The 13,212-nt window shown below is 44.2% G+C and overlaps 1 protein-coding gene across 2 annotated transcripts in view; it reads right to left on the reverse strand.

Moving 5' to 3' along the window:
- Nucleotides 1-13,212, reverse strand: part of cep112 (centrosomal protein 112) — a 115,702-nt gene that overhangs the window by 89,147 nt on the left and 13,343 nt on the right. For both annotated transcript variants that reach the window (XM_078284740.1, XM_071910451.2), the window contains exons 7-9: nucleotides 12,086-12,133; nucleotides 11,910-11,984; nucleotides 4,945-5,031 (exon numbers count right to left, since the gene is read on the reverse strand). In XM_078284740.1, coding sequence (XP_078140866.1) covers nucleotides 4,945-5,031; nucleotides 11,910-11,984; nucleotides 12,086-12,133 — 210 coding nt within the window. The remainder of the gene's footprint in view (nucleotides 1-4,944; nucleotides 5,032-11,909; nucleotides 11,985-12,085; nucleotides 12,134-13,212) is intronic.

The raw sequence follows: 13,212 nt of genomic DNA on the forward strand, positions 1-13,212 counted from the left end.
TGTGGATTGGAGGCACATTTGGTTGACTATCTGGTGAAGTAAGCACCTTAACATGGCAGCAATGTTTTTGTTTTTGGGTATGGTCACTAGTCAAAAATGGCTTCATCTGGTCTGATCTGCAAGAAAATAAACTAATGATGTAACATTTTTCGACTCCAAACACCTGTCATCTCAAAAGGTGTTGCTAATAGATTGGAGATGTTGTCTGTATCCATGAAAATTATTAGATTACTTGTCAAAACACTGCCAAGCTGCCAAGCATGTGACTACTGTAGCAATAACCTGATTTTCATTTTCAATCATTTACGGGATTTCCTGGATGTGTTCAAGTTTTGTGTCCCTACAACATGAACAAGCTTCAACATGAACGAGACAAGTTATATCCCTCTGGGAATTTTTTTTAAATGCCAACAAGTGGGATTTAACCAGCCCCAGCAACTGAATTCTATCATATATCAGCTACCAACCAGCTAGTAACATGCCCCATGTTGAAATGGACACTAGTGTAAAGGGAAGCACTTCAAATAATGCATCCTACCTCATTTTGGTGGTCAAAACAGACATGAGAAGGATGGAAGTTTTCCACAATGCCTCAGACGAATATGCCATATCTTTTGGCCAAACAAAATCTCCAACCACCAACTGTACAAGAACACAGGTAGCCGGAACATCACCAAAGAAATCACACACAGACGTTTGAGATGGCTGGGCCATGTGCTAAGAATGGAGCAGAACCGGATCCCAAGAGTTGCCTTAAGATGGACACCACCAGGCATAAGAAAACCTGGGAGGCCCAAAACCACCTGGCGCAGAACTGTGACAGAGGAGCTGAACAAGATGAACCTGTCATGGGGTGAGGCGCAACATGTTGCCAAGGACAAAATGCAATGGAGAGAGCTCATTGCAGCCTTATGTTCCATAGGGGATGAAGAGGAGTAAGTAAGTAAGTACCTCATTTTTCAATACCCTACTTCAGAGAATACAGTCTGCCTTACACACATTTTGGTGCCACTTCCAATTACATGGAGGAATACAAGTTAACCAGCCAAGCAGTCCTCACCTGGTTACAGCCCCATAGTAGAGGAACCCTCATTCCCCAGTTTCTCAGCTAACTGGGAGCAAAACCTGAAGTATATTTTCCTGAGGTAGAAAGTCCTGCCTCTCCTAGCATATCTGTGGGAGAAGATCTCTACTTCAGTCCAACTGAAGGGATTGATCAACCAGCAGGCTACCAGCCAGATCATGGGAAGACCTCTCCTTCGCTTCCAAAACTACAAGCACCAGTCCCAGCAAGTTGAGATGATATTGCACAGCCATGCCAACACAGATTTTGAGAAATAAATGGGACAGTGGCTTCTTAGAAACATTCCTCCACACAACCAACAGGATAAACTGGCAAAAGAGCAAAATACCAGATGGACCGAGAAGCCAAATGACTACCAAATAAGTCCCTTCAACTGGCTAAATTATGCTAACTTGACAAATACAATACACAACATAAACACTGGCAATAATAAGCTGTTATGTATTATCTGGCTAATGGGCCATGCATGTCTGTGTAATTGTAAGACAATAGTGTCTATGTTCCATTCCAAAGGGGTCATGCCCAAGCCCTATTCCCTGCACAGGTACCTCTTCAGTTACCTGATACCCAGGGAACACAACAGTGCACTGATTTTTAACAAACTTTGAATTCTCTGCCAAGTGGTCATCTTCTTGCATCGCCCTACAGGTGGTTTGGAAAAATTTAATTTTTCAACATCAGTACTGGCATGATCCAGTGTAGCCAATTTTACACAACTATAATACATTGAATGAGAATATCTTACAAGGCTACTTTATTCTGTTCAATACTTTATTGCCATGACAACATAGTTGATTGAAATTTCCCTTATTGCAGCTCAGGTAAAAACAGCGATAAAACAACAGCAGCAGCCAAATATTACCACAAATCCATATTTCCCCATCCCATAGTTCATTTCACCCTACCACGGTTCACAATATGTGTTTGTGTCCAAGTTATAGAGACGACTGCGAGTCATTCAAAAACATTATTGCATGCTCAGGGTTTAAGGTTGGGGGTGTCATTTTCATTTATTGCTTTCCATCATGTGGGCATTGTGAAGGTCCTTGAGACTGTAACAGTGATTAAGGACTATACAAATAAACTTGACTTAACGATCTTATTTGTTAAAATGGATGAGGATTTTTTTTTTACTTTTGACTTCCCAACCAGGTGCAAAGAATTAGGGGAATCTTTTTGCCCCTCCTTCCTCCAATGTTACCATAGCGTGTACACTTTGAGGTAGGTGCCTCAGCAGTGAGCAAAGTTCGCCCCTACCGATCGAAACCTCACCGAATATGGCAGAGATTTATTTCATGCCTATTGCATGATTGGAACGGAGCTAATGTTCTTCTCTCATCTCCAGCCTTGGTTGGCCACGCCCCTTTTTGGCCACACCCCTAGACCACTGACATAATGGGGTGTGTCTGGTACTCAGTGTAGCGCAAGGCATCTTGGAAAACTGAGTATCTAAACAATTTCAGGAAACTGGTTTCTCCCCACTCCATTTCTTGTGAAATTAGGGTACAATCCACACCATTGTGGAATATATAGGCATGGTTAAGCAGTTATGTCCGTCCATCCTCCTGGTGTCACCTTCCTATAATTCTACTCTCACACTGAAATCAATTACTCCACTGAAAATGTCTAAAGCTCTTTTATTGCAATGAAACACAACTGATAATGGTGGCTTTCTTTGGCTTTCAGAGTAGCAGCAAGCAAATGACGGATGGTATTAGCCAGCCAGTTCAGTCAAAGGTGGCTCTGCCCAGAAAATCCCAAGTGGACCACCATACAGTTCTCGTAACTCTCCTGAGAGTTACATACATACAAAGGTAGTGTTGATCCCAGCTGTGCAGCCAGAGATGAGCACTCTGGGGTTCACTTTGAAAGGCATGCAGTCCTGTGGTGCTGCTGCATCCAAAAAAAGCACACTTGTGACCCACTGCTCGCAAACTGAAAAAGACTACATTTGAAAAAACTGTTGGCTAACACGCTAGCACAGTTGAAAGAGACTAGTAAACTAGAAGAAACTACACCCTATCTAAGCTAAATTAGAAAATACAAACTGCTAACTACCCAAATGTATATTGTCGTATGACATCATAGGCAAAACAGATTCCAGTTAACTGCTCAAAAAACGTGTTTTAGTGTATCCGACCCATTTAACAACACAAAATGAAGAGCCTAGTTCAGCAACAGAGGGCGCTATAGTCCTTGGAAAAAAACCATGATGAAGGAAAAGTGTAAAAGCAGTTATTTTCCCTTAAAAACTGTCCCAAAGCCTATAAGACTTATTTTTCAGACATTTTGGTCTGTCACAAGTGCACTTAGTTGCTAAGCCTGTCATCCTCAGAGTGAATGGGATAGGGGAGATGAAAGGAAATGAGGAAAGGAGGGTGTGTGTGTGGGGGGGGGGGTTAGAGGAAAGTTCACAGAACATTTAGGGATACCCAATTTTCTCATGTCACCACCCCAGAGAGATGGGTGTCTTTTTTGGGTCCACTGAGCAAGGCTATGATAGGATGTCAGATGAGGTCCAGAGAGAGTGCACTAGAAGCTGGGAAATGATAGCTTTTAGGGTGTCCATTTTAGGCTTTTACAAGACATCCTAATGCAGGGGGACTCCAGCCTGGCTGGCCATGGCCTTCACTAATACTGTCAGTGAATGGAGGAAGAAGAGCTACACTGGAAAACAATACACACCTATAACACCTAGGCTAAAGAACTCTGCATATACCTACACTGTTAAAAATCAAAAGTGTCTTTTCACTGCCTCAGAAAAGTAGATTTCATGACACTAAACAATTAATTCAGGTACATTGGCATTTAAAGCAATATACAGTTGACATGGCTCCATGACCCTCTGTTGTTGTCTGTTGTACCCACTGGGCTTCTGCTCATCTCAAATCGTTTGCCTCAGGATCAGAGGCTCTGTGTGTGTGTATTAAGCAAAAGAACATGAAGATGCGCTTCTTCTTGCACTCCATTGTTGTAAAGAGTTGAACACCTGAGGTGATTCAATATTTTAGCAACACACACAGCATTGATCCACAGCCATTAGTATACAACGCTCAGGCCTGTTCTCTCATTACCTGCTGCAATTCATGCAGGGGGACAATGACCGGTAGCCTCGCAGCAGCCCATACATTATTCATAAGAGGGGTAATTAAAACTATAGCTTGCTTGCCCGCCTTCCAATGGGCTCGTCAGAGTGATCCCCCCAATCACTCCCCTTTGAAGCCATTAGAGGGAATGCTGGGTAAAATGCAGAGAAAATTGAACCAGACATGGCTCACAATCTGTATGCAATTAGTGTGATTTCCCTGCAATGACACGGCCACTACAGAGGGAGAGAGAGAGAGAGAGAGAGAGAGAAAGAGAGAGAGAGAGAGACCTGTCTCCTCATCTCATGTCAAACACAAAGAAGTGATGGGCATTTTAAAGGGGAAAGAAAATTGGAGTATTTTTCTGTTTTATTAAAAGCTTCTGTGGCAGCAAAGGAAAGAAGTTGTGCTGAGGACCTGACAGATCCCAGGTGCTTGATCTGAAGCCTAAATGATAGGCACCCAGTGAAAATTAAACCTTCCTCACTGCTATTTTCACCAGCTGAAAAAGAGCTTTGAAGACCATCTAAGGAGGGTGATGAAGAGCAGATTATTTGTGGGATGGGAGATGAGACGAGGAGAGAGTTGTTTCTTTTCTTTTCATTAGCCAGCAAGTGGACTCAAGAGTCATTGATGGGCACTTTGACACAGGTTAACTATTCCACATGCAGCGCTCAAGTTAATGGTCCTGCCTGATTTATTTGAATGTGTATAAGCCTCTCTTTTTTCTAAATATTAGCTGGTGGCTGTGAGAATTCCGCCATTAATTCTTACTTTCTGGACATCGGTGTCATGTCTCTGCTGCATCTTCAGTTTCTCCTCCTGGTGCTTGGCCTCTAGCACTTTGATCTTCATCTCAACCTGGAAGCACACATAAAGTCACATTTTAAAAGATGTGTAACACCGGGGGCTTCTGGAACTTTTTTTACCCTCTGGTGATTCAGTTTTTACTTCCTGAAATGAATTTTGGTTGCTAAGCAAAAACCATCTGCTTGAGGGATGAAATGGTATTTGTTGCCTGGCAACATGAGTAATAAATGTTTGTTCCAGGAAGTTAAAGTTCCAGGTCTCTCAGTGCCACAACTTTTTAGATATATGGCTTTGAAGAAAACCATCATCATATAGACAGGCTGGATATGGGAGATAACAAAAACTTGGATGAAAGAAGATAGGCGCTCTGTTAAAACAGACTCTCTCTCGCACACACAAACAGTATCAAAACCAAACAAAGACATATAGACAGACATATGCTGATGAATTAAACCACATTAACATTTAAAAGTATGTTTATCAAGGCGTAGAGCTTCAAAAAACAGCTGAGACGCACGTAACTGTTTGTGTGTGTGTGTGTGTGTATGTTTGTGATGAAATCTCCTATCAGTCTGTGGCAGGCTCACCAAAGTGAAAGCCTGTGTGTGTGCACACACACTTGTGCATACACATAGTAGTTGGCCACTGACAGAGCGGGCTCTTTTCATTTCAGCACAGTATTTTCAGAGGATCAAAAGTTCAACCATTGTCATTTGCGTGTTGGAACAGATCTCCCTGAGCTTTTCACACACCCCACCCCCTCCGCAAACACACACACACACACAGACAGACACTAAGTCACAAGGAAAAAAATACATCTCATGGGTTGATGCTCGTGCACGCATACACACACACACAGACAAGAATGCAAACTAAAACCACAGTGACCGACAGGTGTGCACATACAGAGCCAGACAGATAGACAAACACACCCAGACAGAGTAGGTCTACCCATTCTTAAATTCTTATCTTAAACGTCTCCTTTCAGTCTTGCTTCTATTGACCTGGTGACTGCTGTTATCCCACTCCGTTAAGCAGAAAACAGAGGTGAGAGGTGTTTCATTTGGCTACGGCTACACGCACACTGACTAACACACGGTGATTAAGATGGGGCCTTTCCCCCAGGCTGGTCTAGTCTCTTCTACACGTTGAAACATTGCCGGCTGTAGTACAGCATTGCTAGCTCACTTCTCTGACTCCCTTCAAGGCACAGCGCATGGCAAGATCTAAAAGAGAGGAAGAACCTGTGGTTACGGCAGTAAGTGCCACCTCTGGGAATGACAAGTGCCTCTGATGATATATACATGTGTGTGACTTGATTTGAGAGCCAAAGGACATGGAAGCTGTGGGAACTGAGAATGAACAACGCTCAAATACTAAGTCTAGGCCGAAGACAAGAGACAATGGGCTCTATTTTCCTCTCCGAACTGTTCTCTCCATCACAAAATTGCCGGAGCGCCATGGCACAGAGCACACTGCTTTTAAAGGGAAGGAAAAGAGGTGATTTGATTGGTCATGACTGACGCCGGCCCCTACCACACATAATACTTCTAAAACCAGACCTACTGGTAATGTATTCCTCCTAATCCCACACCATCACCTCTCAAAACACACTTTTAGACTTGCTTTTATGTAATGATCTTTTATCTTTTATGTATTTTATGTTCCTTGCTTTATTACCTCCGCCAAGGAGGTAATAAATGTCTGTTAACAGGGTATCTCACAAAACTTGGTATGAAGCCATTATGGGCCAAGGAAGAACTGATTCACTTTTCATGTCGATTGGCCAAAAGAGGGCGTGGTGGTGGGCGTGGCATATCACCAAACGGCGCATAACTTCCTTGCCGGGTGTTGTCAGACATGGCGGAGGTCTGTGCTCTACTGAACACATTTTCTAATTTACATTGATTTTTGCTGTTACTGTTTTTTTTTCTTCTGTAAAGTGCTTTATAATGGTTTAAGGATTATATCATTTTAAATAAACATACATTACACACAAGACTCACTTATATGCGCGCACATACAAAACACGGACATACAAACAGAACCTGCGAAAGTACAGTCGCAAAATGAATGGGGGGAAAACAGGAATCAGTTGACGTCAAACGGAGTACGGGAAGGATGAATGGCCGTTCACTTTGATGTTGTTACTCATGTTGTTTAGTCACTGGCTGTTTTGGTGTGTTAATCAACCCTGGAGCAGAGTGACAATGCTCTTCCTTTCAAAGTGTGTTTGTGTGAGCATGTCAGTGTTAAACAACATCCTGAGGCTGCGTCTTGTTTGTTGTAATCATCAAAGTAATTAAGAGGGAGAACATTCCCCCAACATCATTTGGCGCAGTCAAACTTCATTCGACCTTCTCTTGGTATAAGTCACGGGGAATCTATCGTGATGACGGCCTGCTGCTACCATAAAAAACATCTGTAGATTTTGGGATTGAAATGGTGGTATGGAGTCTCCATAATGCCAGCCCAAACAAAGAGCTCATTTTTTGCTGAGATGCCAGCGATGCGCCCTGCTAACTTTGAATACCGATTCTAAGCCCCATTAAAAATAGGAGTCCAATTTAGCATGCTAACGCACATCAACCTCTAAAGACACCTAAAACGCCTTGTAGATGCTTCTCCTCATTATCCCACTTCAACTACATTTGCACACTATATCCTTCCCTTCAACAAGGCCCTGTGAAGTATTCTGTCTCTTTCTTCTCTCCTTTTTTCTTGATTTACCACCATTTCTTGTGCAATTGAGGGGACCACAGGAGACCTGTCAGAGTAGAAAGGGAAAGAGCAAGAGAAAGTAAGAGACAGAAAGACAGACAGACAGAGAGAGAGAGAGAGAGAGAGAGAGAGAGAGAGAGAGAGAGAGAGAGAAGAAAGAGAGACGGCACTGATTGAAGCACAGAAGAAAAAGTCGGGAGCTGATTCCGTCGACGCCCCAAAAAAAAAACAACAAAAAAAAAAAAACACGTGGGGGTGTCACTTTCTCATCACCTCTTCAAATGCTCTTTGGAGAAAGTTTGTCAAACTAGATCAGGGGCGTTTGAAACTTGTTTATAAAAGGCGTCAGCGAGGGAAGGAGGAGGAGGAGGAACGTCGTACACCTAAGGCTTCTGAGACGCCTTCAATCAGCCTGGCTGGGTGGCACAGCTTTTTTCCCCTTCTTTTCTTCAGAGTTGTAGCGAGCGCTGTAAGATGCCATGTTTTTTGACACTTCGCTCTTGAGAGGATGAGAGGTTGGGAGGGAGGGGTGTGTGTGTGTGTGTGTGAGTGAGAGTGTGTGTGTGAAAAAGAGTGAGAGAGAGAGAGAGAGAGAGAGAGAGAGAAGGCGAGGAGAAGACGGAAGCAGCTGCTTTTGCCGCTCTCAAAACCAGCGCAGGGTCGAGGCCTTTTTCCTCAGGGGGGTGTGCTCACAAATTGTCTGCTAACTGTTTGGGCTCCACAAAGCAAGGTTGCGTTTGTGCATCTCCTTCTTCTCGCCTGAGAAGTACAATGTCCTGGTGCGTCTTTTATCCTTGGTAAACACAGATGCTCTAGGATAGTCAATATGCAGTGTTCTGCTATCTACTGAGCAGCAGCTAGATGCCATTTCCACACTCTGACAAGAAGTTAATTTACTGTACTTTGTCCTGATAGTAAGGCTGGATAAAAACTTTGGGGAAAATTCAATCTCTAACAAGTGAAAAAAATTGTCACTGTCATGGGCTTCAGGAGCCAGACAGAGTGAGTAAACTGAGTTTTACTCAAAAAACCCTGCAAAATGATTATTATTTCATTCAAATAAAATACAAAATAGAAAAAAGTAATTGTATAAATAAATAAGTAAATAAATCAACAAGTACATTGGAATCACTCGCAGACAGAAATGCTTCAAGTAGTAACTTTATCATTATGGAACACTCAAACTAAGACTCAAACTGTCGGTCCCTTGTGCTCCGTAGCCTGAAGCGCCATCTTGAAAGCCTAACTACAGAGCTAGTCCCCTTTAAACTACTAAGGCTTGATGCCGTGCTCTTTTTGAGCTTTGTAAAACTATCAGATAAGACAGGGTCTGGCCCTCTAAATCACAGGCCGAGAGCTCGGGCTCTATCCCAGAGGATCCATAGATTGGAGAGATTGCATCATTACGCTATCGGAAAGCAAAGGGGTCTGATCCACAGTCAGGGGCATGGCCAAGCTGTGACTACTAGCGTACGACTGGTTGGAACTTCACACATACATCTTCCATGCTGACAACCTCTTGGGTCGGGTACCAAGGGGGTAGTTTGAAGACTGCATGCACAATACACACAAGCAGGCACGCATGCACACACACACACACACATACAGTACATATCTCTAAGAGAAACTGGGCGCTTTAATCAGTCTGTCTGTATCTCCCACTGTAACCACATCACTCGGGCCTACGGCTAAGCCTGACTCATCAGTCGCCATTTAATTGAATTCCCCAATAAAGGCCCAGCCCTCTTAATGCTAGTGTGTTGTGACTGAGCACTGCTAGGGTGTGCTGAAGGATTAGCAGGACTTTGCTTCTCCTGTGAGACATTTTCCACCGACTCACCCAGAGGCTAAAAAACACATGAGCAAACATAAGCTAAGTGACTCAAAGCTATGGCAGCTTGTGGTGAAGTTTCTCAGCTGCCACTCATTGTTCCATAGGAAAAGAACAGTCAGCATTCTTATCAATGCAGTCAGTAGCTTAGTGGGAGGATGAGTTTGGTGTGAAAGCTGAGACGTCTGTTAAGCTGCCGCCGGCTTAATGACATGTGGCGCGTATCACACTTTAACCCGGGATAAATTTCCCACTAGGTTTTGGGGATTAAAGGGAAGTGATGTCACTGTGATTTCCTGGACCGGGCCAAGACAGCCACGCAACGGTATGGTTGGGCGAGGCTTCCATGGTTCCACTGAAAGGCTTAATGTGGCTGTTGAAGATGATATCGTTAAGGTGGTGGGGGATTGGTGACTCTGAATCAGGGCCATTTCTATGGGCAAGTGTGTGTGTGTGTGTGTGTGTGTATGTTCATGTGTGTGTGCGTGCGTGTGCTTGTGTGTGGTCACAGCTATATCCTCTGGGGCTCAGAGTTCCTGAAATCCACCTAACACCCTTTTAATTGCTAATCATGACTCAAGTCACAGGACCACTGAGGACATCTTCAGTGTCAAAAGCTCAAAAGAAAAAGGGGGTTTCCAATAGCCTATTATAAACCGCAGACACATTACTATCCCCCATCTATAGGGCAGAGGGTATAGACAATAGGGGATTCCCAAAACATTATAATGGAAACCACAGACATATAGGGACAATGCAGCAGAGTTCTGTTGAAAAGATAGTGGCAAAAACAGCCTGTCTCAGGGACAATTGGCTCGGTGTAAAATGGCACTGAGGTGCAATTGTGTGTGTGTGTATGTGTGTGTCAGTGTCTCTGTGTGCGTTATCTAAGCCTGCTCACCCAGTGCCCGGGGTCAAAGCAGGGTCTGCATAAGGACACAGAGGGCAGAAAAACATGCCCCGGACCAAAAGCCCACCATAAAGCGACCACTGTGAAACCAGATAAGCCTACAGTCTACAGTAGCCAGGTCTGTTGGCAATGGTTTCTACAAGCCTTGTGGGATTGGAGGTGAGGGCAGGAACAAACACACACACATGCACGCACACCCACACAAAATATCTTTCACTCTTTCTCTCTCTTACTCACCACACATGCACACATTCAAGACACACACTTTTCCCTACAGCTCCATTTCCATCAAACTCCCCCCCCAAAAAACAAAGTCCAGTTCTGCACCATTTCCTCTCATGAAAGCCTGATGTTTCCCAGCGACTTTTTTAACTGGTCCTCATATGGCTGGCTCAGTTTCCTGCAGCTCGTCTCCTAAAAACATACACACATTCTGATTGACGGCTACCTACATACAAGCTATCTCAAAACACACACCTACACATAAAAACAACATACGCAAAAACTCACAACAAATTTTATATTGTCACAGACATGCACACACATTCTGATGACAACAATTACAGGCAAACAGTCTCCCAACCATTACATGTCATTACTTCACTCTAGAAGACCATGTTCTTTCATCTCCCCTCCTCAGTACGCTGCATTGGAGCTAACTGCATCACCATGCAGTTTGTTTGAAACTCAGTTGAAGAGGCAGCCGTGCGTGTGGATCCACATTATGACAGGCCAGTAAGTGAGACGACTGTTGTCCACCATCTCTCCATCTTCGCTGTGTGTCACTCTCTCTCTCCCTTTCTCTTTCTTTCTGCCCCTTCTCCCTCCGTTCTCTGCCCTCTCTCGGTGAAGTTGATCTAATTGAGTGGAGTGCTTTCCCCAGGGAGACATGAAAAGCCATGGCTATTAGAGCCAAGTCATGCTCAGTTTTATATTTAACAGTGCAAGTAAAAGCGGGTGATGAGGGCGGTGGGGGGCTGTTTCAGGAGAGGTAGGGGGGGGGGGGGGCAGAGGGGACTTCAAAGCATGCTTGCAGAATGGGATTTTCAGCTTAAATCCACATAAGAAAAAACTGTCATCACTGGGAGCCGGCATTATTTTTGTCTTCTTAGAGGAATGCTCGCCTCGGCCGTTTTAACAATGCAAACCGTGCATGAGGATGTATGTGTACATGGCTGTGGGGGCGTCTAATGCCATAAAACAGGCATGGGAGCTTTGACCGTTCAACAGTTCAACAGTTGCTACTGTACAAACACTAGTACTGAATAGTGAGTAGCAAGGAGTTTGGTTTAGATACTGGAATGGATATAGAGGGCAGTTTCTAATGTATCATGATAATGTCCTTGGATACACCACAAGATGGCAAGTGTAGAGTTTTGACATTTATTCCAGAGATGAGCACTGAGGCATCATTGGCTTTGCTACATCTAACACTGGAGTTTTGGCAGTGAACACTCTAGTGCCTACCTCCTTCCTCTGTATGAGTAGTGGGCCCTGCTCATCAGCCAAGGTGCTATTCCTTCCAAGGCTTGACTTGAAAATCTACACAGAGATAGGGGAAAGGGGGCGGGGTTGAGGAGTTCAAAGACAACACTTTCGTCTACATAACAACAACTAAACCACCGGGGACCCCGACAACTTACCGGAGACAGGGGAATGGGCTTCTCTCGCAAATACCTGGGGTTTTCAATCTGAAAGAGAAAGAATAAAGAAAAACACTTTAGATCTCTCCCTCACTCTCTTCTTCCTTTCCAAACAAAACCTCACCACTACCAGCCTCTAACCTCCGCCCTCAATTTGTCATAAACAATGCGGGGAGAACATCAAAGACCTGGTGCTGCGGCTGGAGTCTCTTCCTTCAACTCTGACTGTTTACAGAGAGAGAATACCTCGGGCTACTTCAAGGCATTGTGTGTGTGGCCAGCTCTGTTTCCGCTCTCTGCCCCTCTTTTCTGTCCTGACGCAGCCCTTTTGTCAACACTCAGGACCACTAATCTGTAAGCTATCCCCGGTTCGTTTATCGTCGGACGGAGACAAATGTGTATACACCCTCGCCAAACACTAACGCACCATGTTCTTTGATTATAACATGAAATGCAAGAGACGGAAAGAAAGACAGAAAGCCTAAACCACCTGAACGTGAGAGAGGGCCATAGCTCAAGTGACTCTGCAGCATTACATCAATATAGCTCACTAACTGTGATACAAACTGCAAAAAGCTAAATCTGTCTGTTGACAACCTGCTATTTTCCTTCCACTATTTGACGGTTGTTTATGACCCCATTACTTTCCTGTGAACTCACGCTATCATACAGTCTCTCTCTCTCATGCACTGGGGCTGTCTGTGGGGGCTGCCAACTAGCGGCAGAATCACGGCCTTTCAAAGCAGCTGAGCTGACTTTGGAGATGACAGCAATGACGCCCAGTAAACAGTTCTGTTGCTAATCTCTTCAACATGGGGACGAAGGAGGAGAACAAGGAGGAAGAGCAAGTGGAGGAGGAGGGAGCAAGAAGAGCAAGGGGAGGAAGGCAGAGTGGGAATCTTTCGGTGTAAAAAAAAAATAAAATAAAAAAAGGATTTAACGTTGTGAGGTGGCACAACTAACATGAGGGTAATCCAAAATGAATGGAAGATGAGAGAACGGGACCTGAAAGAACCCCAGAGTTTGGGACTGAAATATCCTCCGCTACTGTACAAGGATGAAGTCACAATCTTTTGCTTCAGGGTGAGCGAGTGACAGGTGAGACGGATGAAAGCACCTCTGCCTCC

Source organism: Centroberyx gerrardi, chromosome 7 (genome assembly GCF_048128805.1).
Source record: "Centroberyx gerrardi isolate f3 chromosome 7, fCenGer3.hap1.cur.20231027, whole genome shotgun sequence".
Lineage (NCBI taxonomy): Eukaryota > Metazoa > Chordata > Actinopteri > Beryciformes > Berycidae > Centroberyx > Centroberyx gerrardi.